Source organism: Vipera berus (assembly GCF_964194415.1).
Source record: "Vipera berus genome assembly, chromosome: 1".
Classification (NCBI taxonomy): Eukaryota; Metazoa; Chordata; class Lepidosauria; order Squamata; family Viperidae; genus Vipera; species Vipera berus.
This window is the reverse complement of record NC_138202.1, coordinates 294,499,565-294,517,287: the sequence shown is the minus strand read 5'-3', so window position 1 is coordinate 294,517,287 and position 17,723 is coordinate 294,499,565. Positions and strand designations below refer to the sequence as shown.

The window sequence follows — 17,723 nt, the reverse complement described above, 5'->3', positions numbered from 1 at the left end:
ACTAACCTTAGCTACTACTGCCGTTTTGTCACAAATTCCTTAGTAGCCATTTCTGTTTTGTCTTCATCTTGGCATGAAGTAAATAACAATTCTAGTACCTATGCATATGCACAAAAGCAATCAGATCCATCTTTGAGATTCTGCCAACTCTTCTTCTAGTAGCATTTGATCGCAGAGAAAATTCTGCCACATCGGGCAGCTAGCCCTAAGTATTCCTAAACACTGCTGTTACAATGACAACAGAATAGAAATTCTAATGGAATTATTACAGAACTTTGTAAAAGTTCAATCATAAGAGAGTACTGATGAGGTAACTCAGACAGGGTTTTCCATCCAAAACATCATAGAATTGTGGAGTTGGAAGAGATCACAAGGATTATCCAGTCATGTTTTTCATTAAGCACATAAAGACCAATTAAACCATCCATAAGAGGTGGCTCTCCAGTGGCTTCTTAAAATCCTTCAAAACTGAGGCTTCTGTGTGGTGTTATGGCTAGTTAGATGTTTCTGCAAATGGCTCTGCAGATGCACACAGCACTGGAATTGCCAGCTAGGACCCATTTCTGGGTTACAGAAAATTTATCTGAAAGAAGAAATCGGGAGATTATCCATTTGCGCTCTGGAAAAGCTGTTCCTCTTTAAAAAAAAAAGTAGGATTTTACTTTTGTGTGACTGCTATGCTGTGACCTCTGGGTGATATACAAATAGACATAAAAACATAAAACGTGTGTGTGTATGTATACGTATGTATATATGTATATATATGTGTATGTATATATGTACATATGTGCAATGGCAATGGTATACATATATACATACATATACATATACGTGTGTGTGTGTATATATAATTAATAAAAAGCAGCTAAAACGAGAATTAAATAATTAAAATTAAAAAGGTGGTGAAAGACTTCATAGGGTGTGTGTTCCTCTGAAATGGCAGAATTGGAACTTCACACAGTTCCGAAAGGCCAGGAGAATGAGGGTCCTTTTTTTTAAAATGGACCTTTTACTGGGAAAAGCTTCATTTTGCCAGTAACCTAATTGTCAGGACCCACCCCAATCCATGTCTTAGGAAAACAAAAACTCTTGGAGTCAGTTCTAGTCCAAAAGGAATTTTTACTAGGACATGCTTGGTTGTGGAAATACAAGACAGGACTTGGTATTGTTTTACAAATTGAAACTTTAGTTCCCGGTTCAACCCCCCTTCCCTCAACCCCATTTGGTCAGCCCCCCATCATTTTACTTCGTGTCATCCCTTTTGTGGGAAAAAGGGAACTTTGAATCTTTATGGTTATTGCCTTCTTCCTTCTTCCCTAACCCTCCCTTTTGTTCCCCCAGTTCAAAAGGTTTCCCTTGGTCTCTGAAATAACCTAAGGCAGGCTGAATCCACATGCGCTCCTCCTTCCTTGGGAGATGGCAGAATCCATGGGGGGATAATGTTTTAAACATACATTTATGAATGTGATATAACTGGATTCTGACACTAATTGCCTGCAACCTAAGAGAGATATTCCGAACAGCAGAAGATTAAAAAATATATGAGTGTCTTCTTTTTGAAATTAAGAAGAGGGGAAAATGAACTATTTTAAAGGACTTTAATTTAGAAAGTTGAGAAGTTTGTGGTATTAGAAAGTTTCAAATGGTAAAAAGAAATTTTAAAAAATAGAAGAAAATATTTCTTTTGACAAATATGTCTTTGAAACAGTAAGCTTAATTAGACTAACAGAGCAGATCTTTAGGGAAGGCTGATCATTTATATATGCAGCAGATTGCTTGCAACAGTTAAAAAGGAAATGGAAGAAGGACCTGCAGAAAAAAGATATGAAAGAAGAAGTTAAGAGAATTGAAGAATCTGGCTGCAGATTACTGATAAAATTACCAATACATTGAATGTAAGACAGAAATTATAAATAGAGAGATGGAAAAGGACATGGACAATTTGACATTATTAGTACTTAGGAAAAAAGAATTTTGTTTAAGATTGAGACCAATTCCACCAGAACATGCAGATGATATTAAAGAAAAAAATAATGAAGTCTCCGGTGGGATTTATATGGATTGGGAGAAAGATTCAGAGATTGGTAAAACCTCAAGGATCAATACACATTTTGAAAAATTAAGAACGTTCCAAGGAATGTCCTCTTGCATTTTGTCAGAAAGAAAAGATTTCTACAACAACATTTTAATATCTGATTGAGGACTGATACAACGCTTCAATCCATAACCTCGATTGATAGCTGGTTCTGCTGTTGTAGACATCTTACTGCTAGAAAGAGATGCATTTGGGCAAGCAAGTTATGATAACTAAATGTAACAGAGAGAGCCACTGAATAGAGAACTGGTACGTAAAGGATATCTTAGCCATAGAAAGAAAATGTTGCGGAAGATACCCGCACTAGTTTTCCAGGGAGTAAAAGGAAAGTAGGGGAAAAATACTTGTTCATTAACATATCGAAGCATACAAAATAAGATACGATGACCAAACATTTAATATGGGTTAAAAGTACAATAGCAGCAATACTATTATTAAACTACAATAGTTTTAAATTAAACTATAGAAAATGAAAATAATGAGACAATGATTTCGGGGCACAATACATCCTACACAAATTGAGGGTGTTCTTTATTAGAATCCTTTCCCCTCTATGCCAACATTAGGCTTTCAAAGGAGAAAAAAAAACAGCCAACCAATGATAGGAAATTATAATCTACCACTTTTTACTTCAAAGAGGGTTATTCAAAGCAATATGAATCAGTAAACAATATTACAATACTGCCTTTATTCTTACTTTAAAAGTCAGTTCCTGTTTCTATCACCATCTTTATACCAGGAGCCTTCAAGGAAGAACTTCAATGGAATTTTGCAGTGCAGGCTCAGCTTTTGATCCATTTTATACATTTAATACTTGGACCTGCTGCAGCTTTTATTAGAAGTGCATTATGTTTATTAGGCATCTTTTATTTATATCGATGTTATTTTTTCCTCCACAACCACAAATAGGTGCTGGGTGAAACAATTACATGCCATATAATGTAAAAATAGTCTTTAAAAAGCCCAAACAATGCATGTGAGTAAAACTGTACAGAATTCATTATTTGTTCAAGCAATTTATACTTGGGTGGGGGAAAGGATGAATTTTACATGATCTGGATGACTTTATTCCAGAATTCAAAAACTGAAGCAGGCAATGAAAGTAACAAATACATTAGAATTCAACGCAGTGCAAACAAACTGTCAGGTCTGAAAGAATCTGTGGAAAAACATTTTTCACAGGAATTCGCCTGGCTGTTTTTTTTTCATAGTTCTCTTCACGTAGGACACAAAACTGCAAAATAAAGTTACATATAAGTGTCATTAAATTGATTTGATTTCTAGAATGTAACAACAAACCTTCCAGAATCAAAGTTGCAATAATTATCTGTACTAAATATGATTCCCAACCCTTACCCCATAAACAAAACAGATAAATCCATAAAGATATATACATAGTATGTACACACACACTACTGTCAATTTTCTTTTTTACAGAAATGAGCTATATAGTAAGTCATGTCTTGGTCACTGGGTTAAATTTTTAAATTTAAGAACATTTAAATTTAGCTTTAAGTCTTCAATTTTCAGAATCTGTGGAGACAGCTTTGAGATATAACATCTCAAAGATTTAGGGACAACTATAATCTCTTGCCCAGGATATTGAAGCCTACAGTTTAAAATACAGAGAGGATCAAGACATGTCCTTTATATACTCCTTTATCACATCTATAAGGCACAAACCTTGGAGCAATGTAGCTTTCAAACGAATGCTAGCACAATATAAAACAAATGAAGAAATCAGGTTTAAAATGTCATAACCCAAAATTACAAAGGTGTCCTTGTCATTGGGAACAATCTTTCATCATTGGTTTAAACTTTAAATAATTGTCTTCATAGTGCGTAATAATTACGACTTGTAATGCTACAGTTTAAGTATCTAAAAGCAAAAATATAAATGGATAAACTGATACATACTCTCAAGTTATAAGATAACCTTTATTGTCATTTTTTTACTGTGAGCACACTAGTACACATTAAAAATGAAAGTGTATGTCTATCTAGAAATTGGTTACCAAGTTTGCTTTAATCCTGAAAGTTGGCTACTCATATTTAGTTAATGAACAATGTTACGCATTACAATATGTGAGGCAATCATCTGTATGTCAAACATTTTCATGGTGGCGCAACAGTTAGAATGCAGTATTGCAGGCTAATTCTGCTGACTGTCAGCAGTTCGATTCTCACCAGCTCAAGGTTGACTCAGCCTTCCATCCTTCCAAGCTCAGTAAAATGAGGACCCAGATTGTTGGGGGCCATATGCTGACTCTGTAAACCGCTTAGAGAGGGCTGTAAAGCACTAGGAAGCGGTATTTAGGGCTGAGTGCTATTGCTATTGCTGTTTATAACAGAGGAGAGGGCTGCTTTTTTGTATAATCTATCCTTCCCACCATCTCTTTGTTCTCAACTTTCCCCCTTCCTATCCAGATTTAATTATGAAAACTACCTCATTGTTACTCTGTTGACCTCTGCATGCTCTTGTTAGCAAAAAGTTTGATAATCCACACTTTCAAGCTTTCTATGTTGGAAAGCATATCTAGAGACTAGTAAAATAAGTGTTTTTCTTCTAAAAGAAATCGAGTGGGGGAAGATGGCCCATGTCAAATGTTATTTTTTTACCATGGAAGAAAGCCACTATGAAAAAAAAAGTACAATTTGCTTCAGCATGTGAATTATGGTTGTGATGTGGTGACTGTCTACATGGAAGGACCTGTTTCCTTAATATCTTTAATTGAAATTGGCAGAGTGGATCTTGCGGTTATCCAGATTTTCCCTATGGTGATGCTGCACTCTGCACTCTGAAATGTGCTCTTCCATGTAAACATAAATGTCGGTAATAAATCAAAATAATAACCAGATTAATTTTTTTCTCTATAATATTACAGTCCTAGTGAGTCTTATTATTACAGTCAACGGAGAAGCCAAGGAACTTTGAAGATCTTTACTGTAGTCATTGCACAAATCTTATGCTGAAGATTTCTAAACTAACTCTAATTATTTATCTCATACTTATTTTTAGAGTTAGTTGTTTTCAGGAAAAAAGAATAAATATAATTATGTCAGCAAATTATCCTTTTAAACTGTATTTCAGTGATAGCTACATTTTGGGTGCTACTTCTCTATATATTCTATTCTTATTGCAAATTACACTGAAGATAATCTGGAGCATACTATAACATGTTTGCATAGCATAAAAGCATTTTGTAAAAATTTCAGAAGTTTTTTTTAATTCTACAATGCTACTGATAACAAGGTAACAATTAAACAACAAAACTAATGTAAATCAGTAGACAGTCAAGAGAATTCAGTTCCTAATTTTGACGAAAACAATACCATCTACCTCAAATGTCTATAATTCTTTGTAAAATTCCAGGAGGTGGAATCTATTATCACCTTTTGAATTCCAACATGCAGAGGTTTATACATTGTACATTTACATTGCTACATGGAATTAACTCAAAATATTCATCATCGATATCACAATACTCATGTTCACAGCATTACACTGATTTTCTAACAACTAAATAACATAATGTGGGGCTCTCTTCATATTAAAAATTTTCACAATGTTACACACGAAAATGCAGGCTATAAGTCAAACGAAGAACCCACAAGTTAGTAAAAAATGTGAAATAATATATTCAGTTTCTTAAATATACATGTACTGATTGATGCATAATTTTGATTTCTTGATAAAACAGAGATATATTTTCACCCCTTTAAAATATGAATTGAGTTTACTCAGAACCTTCTCTGCTTATGTAATTTAACATTCAAGTACAGTAGTAGGAAGAGCCATAAAGAATTAAAGGATTGTCCTTTTAATGCAAGAGAAAGCAATGGGACCATGGGAGCAAGGGAAAGACCAAATCTGGCTTGAGGAATTTTTACCTCAATGTGTCTAACCCCTCTAGACTTGATATGGGAGGAATCCTGTCTTATGTTTGTTTTCCTTACCCACCACCATTCAATTGCCTAAGATTTTTCAAAATGCCTTGACCTTTCTGTGTCTTTCATGTCTTTTGGGCTGCTTAGCAAACAGCTCAATTAATCCCCAACATGTTTTATGAATTTCAGAAAAGCAATTAAATTTTCAGACTGGTTTCCTCAGAATGGTTCTGCTGATCTTTCTGAGTATTAAGGAGTTCTTCTATGATCTCGAGAATGTCTCTATCACTTCCAAGTTCTAAAGTGCTGTACACTTCCAAAGTAGCACCACTGATTTTGTTTGTGATTACAACACCACAAAAGTTATATTTATAGGAAGCCACAATCATGCAACATGCAATAATTGGTAAACTCACCTTTCAAAATGTAGTCTGTTAATAAACTTGGCACTTTCTCACTGTCTTCTTTCATGGCATGAAGAACTATAAAATATGAGGGTGTGGATCAATGGAAGAGGTAGAATTCACTGCCTTTCAATAAAACATGCAAATGGAAAAAAACACTAACGAATGAAGGCGAATATAACTTTCCCAGGATAATGTTGCAGGTTATTCTGCAGATCATTTTCTCATTATTTATTAAAGGGAGAAAGATATAAAAATACTGAGTAGGCATAGCTCTGTTATGCATTCAGATTTGTTTAAAAGATGGATCATTCCTATGAGCACTATTCCTATGAATCCCATGAACTCACACTATTCCTATTGTATTAAGAACTTTCCATTTTTGGTAGGATGTGATGATCTGGCAATTAAAACAATGCACCCAATGTTTTCCCCAACATACATTTCTGGGGGAAAATGAAACAGAAAAAAAGTTTTTTCCTTGTTGATTTAGAAATGGAGTGAGTGTCATTGTCACAGAGTGGTGAACAACTACACAAATTGTGAAGGAAGACAGTATAAAAAAATAGACGTATCCAATTGTTTATTTTATTTTTCTATTCCTCTTGCTGAAGAGACATGGAAAAGCCTGGAAGCACAGCAATTTTCTCCTGGCTTTTCATATCTCCATTTCTCATTCTCCCCACCCACTCCATCTACAAAAGGATTAACAACCTTGCAATAAAGGGAACCTGGAAAATTTAGTGAAACTTGTTTTGTATCTTTATTTTTTTAGATCATTGCTATATTTACCCAAAAGAAAGATGAGCTACTGACAGGGAAAAACCAAAAGCCACAGCTTCTGTCTTACTGAGGAAGAATGGAGAAGTATTTTTGTACCTAAAGGCTGATTATATAAGGGACTGAAATAATTTATCATCTTTCTGAAAAGAGCACATTCCAAATATGTAATTATGAGCATAAATAAATGTCATACAAAATCTATTTACTCTTTGGAATTGAAATAATATCCAGGTTTGAACAGTTTTGCTGCTCTAAAATAAATGGTTTGAGCACTGTCATATAACAGCATTAGCAGGAAGAGAGTCAGGTAGTCTGTCCCTGAGCAACCAACAGATCAAATTTCCGCTAGTCGGTGGATAACAACAGTGTTAGTTCCTCAAACCATATCATTTTAAAAACTTAATTCACAACAGAGGCACTTTCAGCTTATTCTCTTCTAGTTAGTGTCTCGTCACTCTTTTAAAGCATTTAACTTTGCAAGGCAAACAATGCTGATTTTACTGAAAGAGATAAATGAAGACAATCTTCCAAAAAAAGTCAAGACCTAGGAATGATGGATAATTGTAAGATATCTGGGATGAGTAAACAAGCATAGACCGCTGACCAATTCCAAACATTGCAGAACAAAGTTGATTTGCCAGGCTAATTTAGAACAGAAGCACTGAGATGATGACCCTCAAGAATAATCTTCAACTGAAGATACTCTGGAAAATAGGCTGGTTTGTTTTCCTCTCAGCATCAAAACACACATGGAAATTTATTTCTCTAACAAATCATATTTACGTGCTTACTTTTTGTTAATGTTTGAAGATCTTCAACTGACGGAGGTCCATTTTTCTTTTCATAAGGAATAACAGTTGTCAGATACTGTCAAACAAAAGTTATGATTACTACAAAGTATTTTCCTGATTGACTTTAGTTGCTAAAAATCTGACGTTGGCAATATTAGATACAGTTCTTGCATGTAGCTATGCTCTGCAATACATAATTATGTGTTATTCAACTCTATTGTATGTTATCTAAGAGAAACTGAAACACAGTGATTCAACTAAAAGATGTCCCAGCAAGTAACAACAAAACAGCCTCCCTATAACAAAAGTGATACTTTAAAAATGTTCTTATATAGTATATACGGTACATTTTTCTCTGAGCTTCTAAACTACACATTCTTTTTAAGAAATTTGCTGCACTGTAAAGAACACTCGTGTGATTCCATACATTTTTACATTAGGTATTCTGTACAGCCAAAATATAAATGAAAACTTCTTTAAAGTACAACAACTGAAGATTCTTAAGACTCCATAAAATGATGTTTAATGAAGTCTAGAAAAGCCCAATGCATTATAGTTATTAGCAAAGAATAAACAATATACATGCCAGGACAGTGAAATCATGTCTGTCAACTCTGGTCTTAAAGTTTTGGGGCCAGAATCAGACCATTTTTGGTCACTCCCTGGCAGTGATAGGAAGTTTTATATTCTGACTTCATAACTCCCTCTGGTGAACTCTGACAGTGCATCTGGCAAGATAGTCAATTTATGCTCAGAGGTAGGTGCATCTAGCAGCCACAGTGGAATGCCATGAAGCTGAGCTTAGCTGTTACTTCTTGCACTGATTTTATACACACTTATATGATTCCTTGAAATTATACTGTATCTGCTTTTGCTGGTATAGAAATAAGCGCCATTTAGTTTTAAATTTTTATTTTGAACAATATTTTGTTTCCAGATCTTTAATATTTTTCTTATCTTATATCTACAGTATTAGGGATATAAACTCTCAACTTAGAGCAAATTATATCGTCAGCTTTAAATATTTAAAAACCTCAAGAAATGTGTCCTTTCCAAAGCTTCATTCCTCAACACTTATAATTCAAAAGTTCCATTTGCTACTTTTTGTAAAACCTTACAGCCATCGTATAGCCTTGATTCAGCAACAGATTTCAATACAAAGATTTCAATACAAATTTTTGTTCTAAGCTTGGACAATACTGTATAGGATTACTATTTCTAAAATTATTTATAGGAAAAACACAGACCTTTGGTAATAACAATTCAATATTTTTGAAAAAATAGGGTATTTTTTATTAAAAAATGAAGGGCATTTCCATGGTCTGGATTTCTTGTGTGTGGTTTATTTCTTAGAAATTATATTCTGGCATTGACTAGTAACTAGGAACACACTATTACGTAGATAGGATCAGGGCTTTTTTTCTCATAGAACGCTCAGAACGGAGTTCCGGCACCTTTTTTGGATGGAACCTTGTAGGGTAGGCAAGGCGGGTTGTATAACATATGTGAGTTCTGGCACCTTTTTCTTTTACAAAAAAAGCACTGGATAGGATAATCCAAAAACAGGATCAGGAAAAGCAGTTTTATACTAACATGAAATTACTATACATTAACTATACATTTACTTATGAACCTAATTCAGCCCACAGAAATACAAATCAAATGCCCTTCGCCCAGTGCGCTCCCACAGGGAAAGTCTGCTCAGGGTCCCGCCGGTAAGAGATTGCCGGCGGGTGACACCCAGGGATAGGGCCTTCTCGGTGGGAGCGCCTGCCCTCTGGAACCAGCTGCCGGTGGAGTTGAGAACTGCCCCCGACCTCCGATCATTCCGCCGGGGCCTGAAGACCTGGCTCTTCGAGCTCTCGGGCCCAGACTGAGGAGAAATTTTTAATTTGGGGTTCTTTTTAACTGACTACAGGGTCAATTTAATATTTTTAATTTGGTTCTTAATTTTTGTATTTTGGATTTTTAATTCCCTGTAAACCGCCCTGAGTCCTCAGGGAATAGGGCGGTATATAAATATAAATAAATAAATAAATAAATAAATAAATAAATAAATAAATAAATCAAACTAATAACACAATGTTATGCACAGTTATCAGACACATTTGTGTTTGAAGCCCCTTCCTGAAACAGGATATCTTACTCTGATAGATTCATCTGTTTTATACTAAGGGCAACATCTCTTTACTAGATAGGGGACTATTAAAGGTAAAGGTAAAGGTTCCCCCGCACATCCGTGCTAGTCGTTTCCGACTCTAGGGGCCGGTGCTCATCTCCGTTTCAAAGCTGAAGAGCCAGCGCTTGTCCGAGGACATCTCCGTGGTCATGTGGCCGGCATGACTAGACGCCAAAGGCGCACAGAACGCTGTTACCTTCCCACCGTAGTGGTCCCTATTTTTCTACTTGCATTTTTTACGTGCTTTCGAACTGCTAGGTTGGCAGAAGCTGGGACCAGTAACAGGCACTCACTCTGCTACGCGGCACTCGGGATTCGACCCGCCAAACTGCCGACCTTCTGATCGACAAGCTCAGCGTCCTAACCCACTGAGCCACCGCGTCCCTTAGGGGACTATTATGTTAGCACAAATAATAATCAAGACTGTAATTGGTATAATAACTGTATCTTCAGGTCACATAGTTAATGTACTGTTGAAGGTTTAAAAAGTTAAGATTTAAATGCTCATTTATGCACTACTTTCAAATTGATACTGATACATGCACAATGTTAATGTGAATTGAGGAATGCTTTCTCGATAGTCCACTTAAATGAGGTGTTAACATAATCACTGTAATATATCATTTATACCGGGCTATAATGGAGAGGTCCCGAGTGCTGCGTAACAGAGTGAGCGCGTTACTCGTCCCAGCTTCTGCCAACCTAGCAGTTCAAAAGCACGTAAAAATGCAAGTAGAAAAATAGGGACCACTACGGTGGGAAGGTAACAGCGTTCCGTGCGCCTTTGGAATCTAGTCATGCCGGCCACATGACCACGGAGACGTCCTCAGACAAGCGCTGGCTCTTCGGCTTTGAAACAGAGATGAGCCCCGGCCCCTAGAGTCGGAAACGACTAGCACGCATGTGCAGGGGAACCTTTACCTTATAATGGAAAGGCTGGCAACCTTTCTACAAGGTGGAACATGAATCTTCTGACTTATCCTTCAAGTTCCATGGGAACTGTCAGTAGATCACATGCTTTCTTAGTCTCATACATTCCTTAAGGTATAACAGAGGTTCAAAGGTTGCCCAGCACATGTACCAGGAAGATAAGATGACATAGTTGGCAGTACAGAAACCATTCCATGAATGGAATGGTCTGCTGGGTGGATACAAATTGTTCAAAAGAAACAGGTCTACAAAAAGAGGAGGGGGAGTTGCACTGTATGTAAGAGAACACTACATATCTAGAGAAATGCACATGATCCAAGATAGAATCTCTCCAGAATATATATGGGTCAATATAAAAGAGAAAAAAAAGTGACATTACCATAGGTGTATATTTTTATTTTTATTTATTTTAATTCCATTTATATCCTGCCCTTCTCCGAAGACTCAGGGCGGCTTACATTACAGGCCACCCAATCAATCAGAATAGATGAACCTTTTGCCAGCCAGTTAACAAATGTATATAGGAAGCATACCACAGTAGTAATGGGAGACTTCAACTATCTAGACCGAAGGTCTGCAACCCGCGGCTCCGGAGCCGCATGCGGCTCTTTCAGCCGTCTCCTGCGGCTCCCGGTCCTCTGCCATGTGCAGTCCCCCGAAAAAAGTGGGACTAAAACAGTTCAACCAATCAATTCAAATATGCAGGGTAGGTGCATCTTGCCTTGGCTCCACTCTTCAGTCAAACCCTGTTCTGCGCATGTGCGCATGTATGTGCACGCGCACATATTTTTTGCGGCTCCCAGTTTTTCCTTTTGTTAGGGAACCGGTTCCAAGTGGCTCTTTCACTGTTTCAGGTTGCTGACCCCTGGCCTATACCATCTGCAGTGGGTCATGCATCCTCCCCCTTTCTCCTGCCGGATAGCTGCGAGCCTTTGGCATTGTTTGGGGATTCTTCCCTGGAGTGGGATCTGCGGGCGCAGGCCGAGCAGAGCCAGTTGAGAAGCCAGGTGACAGGCTCGCTAATCCCTCCGCAAAATTGGATGACAAATGACTCAGCAGTTTTAAGTGAGTCAGCTCCAAGCCAGGATAAGGGACTAGAGTTGGAGTTTGACAATCATAGTGGATCAGCTTTAGGGCTTGAAAACCAGCTAAGTGATAGCATAAAGGATTTCATCAGCTGGCACAACATGCTCACTTCTCAGACAGTTTGGCTATTTTTGACCAGTTTGCAGAGGTGCGTTTAAAGTTGGACTCTGTGATCAATCTTGTTGCTGCGGTACAGATGGAAAAGCTGCAGGTAATTTCGACTGGTTGCCAGACAGAACGACCTGGTCAGATATCATCAATGGTGCGAACGAGGGAAGGAGTAAGTAGACAGCATATTGGCTGTAATGGCAGAAAAAAGATGGTGAGCTGGATGGGCCTGAAATTCCACGGCACAGGTGTGTGGGGGGAAGCAGGCGATTGTTGAAGGAGCAGATTGTATTGAACATATATAATTCTGAGACAAATGCGGGTAGATGGACTTCAAAAAGACGGATAGTGACCTCTTTGTCACAGCTTACTCGGAGTGACAAGGGGGCAATAGATCTGGTAGCATATGAATATCTTCCACAATGTGATAATTATTCCAGAATTCTTCTTAAGTTCAAACAACAACTCTTTCCAAGTCTGCTCATGCGAATGAGAGGATTCTTGGCTTTTTACCAAATTTTACCAACCAGAGTTTTTTCTAGTAGCGAAGTCAGCCCGTTGATCCAGAGAGCCCCTAGGGAGAGTGGTGCAGCGCATGGGACAGCTGACTTGAAAAGTAAACGAAATGGGGAAAGTAAGTTAACTAAAACAGGGACGAGATCTAGCATTACAAAGGAAATGTTGGCTGAGGTTTTGGTTCCATCTACTGTGAAATTTCCTTCAATTGGCGTAATGCAAGATGAGATATTTGACTCTGCCTGCTTAGAAACTTTTTCTTTACTTTCATTAACGGAGCAGCAAGAAGTACTTAAAAAACTTAAAGAGACGAGGAAGCTGCTGAAGCAGACCATTTCCTCTGCCACCCCTTTGGTGCTGAAAGTTCTGTCCCCATTAAGTCATGACGCAGTTCCGGAGAGTCAGCAGCTTATAAGTTCGGGAAGCTGGATATCTGCGTCTATACAGCAGAAAGTGCCAGAGACAGCTGACCTGACAGTGCAAAGTGCTGTGGGACGAACACTGGAAGGTACCCAAGAAGGAATCTCCCAGTCCTCCTCAGTGGCAAAAATGATACCAAGAAACGACGTAAGCGCGGAGCCTGAAGTAAAATCATTTATTGTGGAGGCAGAGATTAATAGAACTTATGGATCTGCAAGCCTAAAAGCAACAGGTAGAGAAATGATGCCTAAACAGTCTTCTATGGAGCTCAGGCAATTAAACGGGTGTGTGAGCGTAAACGGGGGAGGATGGGTGGAAGGGATTATTCAAGAAGCCTGACTAGGAAATAGCGAGCAATCACTTTCTTTAAGAGTCCACTTCCTCTCATGGAATGTGGCAGGATGGAGAGGGAGTTGGTGCACAGATGATTGTATTAAATTTTTAAACAGGTATCATGTGATTGCCTTGCAGGAGACTTGGGTTAGTGGTGATGAGGCCCCAATTGAGCTCCCTGGGTTTAATATTTGGCAGCTGCCAGCAAAGAGGGTAGCTATAAAGGGAAGAGCTTCAGGAGGGTTGTGCATTTTGGTAAAAGCCGAATTAGGTTGGAAGGGAAACGAGATATGCTCGTGTGCCGGCCCTTTATTTTTTCAAGCAATCCATTTGGCATATGGAGGGAAGTCAATGGTATTTATAAATGTGTATGTCAATCCAGCAATGGGCGATCTGTGGGAGGCACTAGAAGTAAAGATATTAGGTATACGTAAAAAATTTATAAAAACACCTTTAATTTTGGTAGGAGACTTTAATGCCCGTGTGGGTCCTTCGTTGGAGCCTTTTGTTGAAAATGGTACAATTCCAGATGGTTATTTACATAACCAACAATTATGGGACTCTCATGATAGGAAAAAGAATAAAGATGGGGGAAAATTTCTAACAATGGTGTACAACTGTAACCTTCAAATAGTAGGCCAGTACACAGAGGTTAGAAGGTACCCCATAACCTTTTTTGGTCCCAAGGCATGTAGTTCTATTGATTACTTCTGTGTTTCTCACAGTTTAGTGGCAGGGGCTACTTCGGTCTTGACGTCACCAAGGCCAGAAAGTGATCATCTTCCGATTGAGATGTCCCTGGCACTCCCCTCTGATTTAAAGAAAAAGAACCAAATAATTCAACAAATAGGCTTCAACTTGGATATAGCTCAGGAGAGAAGGCTAACATGGAAGAGGGTTGATGGGAAAGCAGTGACAGAATTTATGAATTCATCACGTATGGAAGCCCTAGCGCATATATATTCAAATAGTACTGGTGAACAAGAGCTTATAGTACATTTTGTGGAAATATATCAGAAATTGAAGCATTTTTTCATGACTACTAAGTAAATGGGCCAGTTTGATTCTAGTTACTCAACATGGTTTGATAATGACTGCAAGGAAGGGAAAAAACAGCTTAGGAAATCACTTAGGAGATACTTAATGAGCCTGAATATGGAATTACAGAAGAAGTATATTACCATGAGGCAGAAATATAAGCAACTACTGAAGAGGAAAAAGGCTTCGTATACTGAAGACTTATGGGCTGACTTAGAACAGGCAGCAAAGCTGGCCTCACCCACACTCTTCTGGTTGGGGGGTCTCAAAAATTATTAAAGATAGAAAACCAATAAGTGACCCAAATATTACTGCAGAAAGTTGGGAGAGGCATTTGGCCACTCCAGCAGTTGCGGAAAGCTCTGATGAAGTGATATCCTCTCTGAGCTTGATTCAGGGATATGAAGCCTTACCCCAGTGGGCAGAAGTGTCAATCACAGAGGTGAGGCATTTAATTTCTTCCCTGAAGACAAACAAAGCTCCAGGACAGGATGCGCTCCCAGCATCGCTATTTAAAGAAAAGATAGCCTGGTGGGCGCCTGTCCTGGCAGGTCTCTTTACTTTTATTAATAGAACAGGGCAAATTCCTGCCAGTTGGCGTACATCAATAATTGTTCCATTACATAAAAAAGGCTCTAGAGACAATCCGGATAATTTCCAGTTAATTAGTCTAATTGATATTTCAGCAAAAATTTGTGCTAAGTATTTGCTTCATAAAACTGGATAGAGAAACAACATTCTAGCTGAAGAACAGTCTGGCTTCAGGAGCAGAAGATCTACAATGGACAACTGTTTTGTGTTGGACCATCTAATAACAAAGTTTAAGTTTTGGAAAAAACCATTGTACGTGGCATTTATAGACCTGAAGGCAGCCTTTGATACAATTGATAGATCAATTCTATGGGATAAATTAGAGGCCATGGGAATAGAAAAGAAACTGCTATATTTAATTAGATTGTTATATATGGAAACCCAGGTAACAGTTCGAGTGAACAAAACAGGATCGGTAACAAATACAATTCCAATTAAGAAGGGCGTAAGACAAGGTTGCATTTTAGCCCCAACACTTTTCAATTTATATATTTTCCAAAATGTCTGGAAGACTTATCACTTCATGGGCCTAGTATAGGAACAAGACAGGTAAATTGCTTGTTATATGCCGATGATATAATTTTGCTGTCGGCCTCACAGGTGGGGCTACGAAGGTCACTAGGAAGGTTGGCAGCATATTGTATAAAAAATCGTTTGACAATTAACGTAGAGAAATCAAAGGTAATGATATTTAGCAGGCAACAAAAGATGAGGAGATGGGTTTTAAATGGCAGAAGAATACAACAAGTTCAGTCATTTACCTATTTAGGGATAGTATTCCAGACAAATGGTAAATGGAATAAGCATGTAAAATCCGGAGCTCAGAAGGCTGTGGCTCGGATGGCCCAATTAAACAAACTTATTTTAGAGAAAACTCCATCTTCATTAACCCCAGTGCTAAAGGTCTTTCAAGCGAAAATTGAACCAATACTTACCTATGGGGCAGAAATATGGGGATCAGTTAAGCTGCCTGGGCAGGAAATTCCTCAAAATAAGTTCCTGAGGAGAATTTTGGCAGTGTCCCCTGGAACCCCAGCATGCGTAGTAAGGGCAGAAACAGGAGTCCATGCGATCGTCACTAGGGCCATGCTGAAGACCGTTTATTATTGGCTAAGAATATCAGAGATGGAGGAAGGGAGGTTACCTAAGCTAGCGCTAATGGATCAGATTGCTTCAAGTAACAAAAATAATTGGTTATCAAGAGCTTTGAAGCGGGTATCTAGCTTTGGTATTCCGTTAAACTGGCAGCAGTATGATCATAGGCAGATTTGATTTTGGATTGCAGAGATTTAAGGACATAAGTGCACAATCGGACATCGCACAGGTGACAGTAGCAAAAGCTTGCCCCTGGTTATCGGCTAATAAACAAATTTTAAAATAGAAAAATATTTAACCTTGCCTTTATCTCCCATCATAAGGAGATTTTTTACCAAACTGAGATTGGACCAACTTCAAACAAACATGCTTTGGGGCAGATATAGGGGGATTCCTGTAAGTGAAATAGTCTGTTTATGTGGGACGGGGGAAGTTGAAACAATGTCCCATGTAATTTTTGATTGCCCCCTGTATTCAGATTTGAGGGAACATCAGTTGGGCAGGATCTTTTATACTAGTACCCCTGTGTCTAAACGGCGCTTCTTGCATCATTGTTTGTTAGGCTCTAATTTGCAGTTGGTGAAATGGATTGCCAAAAATACTGTAAAGTTGATGGAAATAAGAACAAAGTTGGTGCAGCAGAGTGTGGTAGATTGTAGGAAAGATCACTTGATTTAAAAATGTGATTTTAAAAGTAGTTTTAAGACTGTTTGGGGTAGACGCAGGGGTGACATTGTAATATAATTTTAAGCATATTTAACCTGTCTCTTAAATCATTGTATTCTATCCTGATTTTATTTCGATTGTATTTTGTTTCAGTTTCATTTAAATTGTATTTTATCCAGCTTCATTTGAATTGTTTTTATCAAGTTTTAGTGATATTTTGTTTTTGGAACTTGGCAATTTGATATGGCCCAAGGGCTAATCAATCAATAAATAAAGATGATGAGAAGAATGTAGACATTCAAATAAGGCTGTTTCTGGCTTTGTGTTAAGGCATAAAGAGTTCTGCGCTTTATTGCACATATTACTTCCATGAATGAAGGCGAATATACATGTCCCAGGATAATGTTGCAGGATCTGGTGAGCGACCCAGTTTGGATCCTGCAACATACTACCTGGCTACATATATTTCATAAGCTTCTGGAACACGCATTTTATTCAGAGATTTTCTTCCTGTATAAAACATATATATGAAATGTCAAGGATTTTTACTTCTTGTCACTTAAAAATAGCAAAATAAATTTTATCCTTTTGGAAGATATGAGGCATAGTTCTGTTCGTTTTTCTCTTCCTAGACTGAAACTTTAAAGCTAACATGGTCTTTCATTACTGCTTTCTTAGACAGGTATTTAACTCCAAGTAGGTATTATGCTGTTGTCTGCATTTTATTTTGAAAATTAAAATAAACCCTAAGGGGAAATTTTTCATCTACTCTTATTTCCCCCCCCTGTGCATATCAAGGC

At 37.8% G+C, this 17,723-nt stretch overlaps 1 protein-coding gene across 3 annotated transcripts in view; it reads right to left on the bottom strand.

Annotated features, from left to right (window-relative positions):
* Window positions 1-1,112: 1,112 nt before the first annotated feature.
* Window positions 1,113-17,723, bottom strand: part of FEZ2 (fasciculation and elongation protein zeta 2) — a 30,604-nt gene continuing 13,993 nt past the window's right edge. The window contains exons 6-8 of one of the 3 annotated variants that reach the window (XM_081324289.1): window positions 7,962-8,037; window positions 6,400-6,465; window positions 1,113-3,329 (exon numbers count right to left, since the gene is read on the bottom strand). In XM_081324289.1, coding sequence (XP_081180415.1) covers window positions 3,313-3,329; window positions 6,400-6,465; window positions 7,962-8,037 — 159 coding nt within the window. In that variant the 3' untranslated portion in view covers window positions 1,113-3,312. Of the gene's footprint in view, window positions 3,330-6,399; window positions 6,466-7,961; window positions 8,038-17,261; window positions 17,434-17,723 lie in introns of those variants that run through there. The other 2 variants (XM_081324288.1, XM_081324290.1) reach the window with 2 other exon arrangements.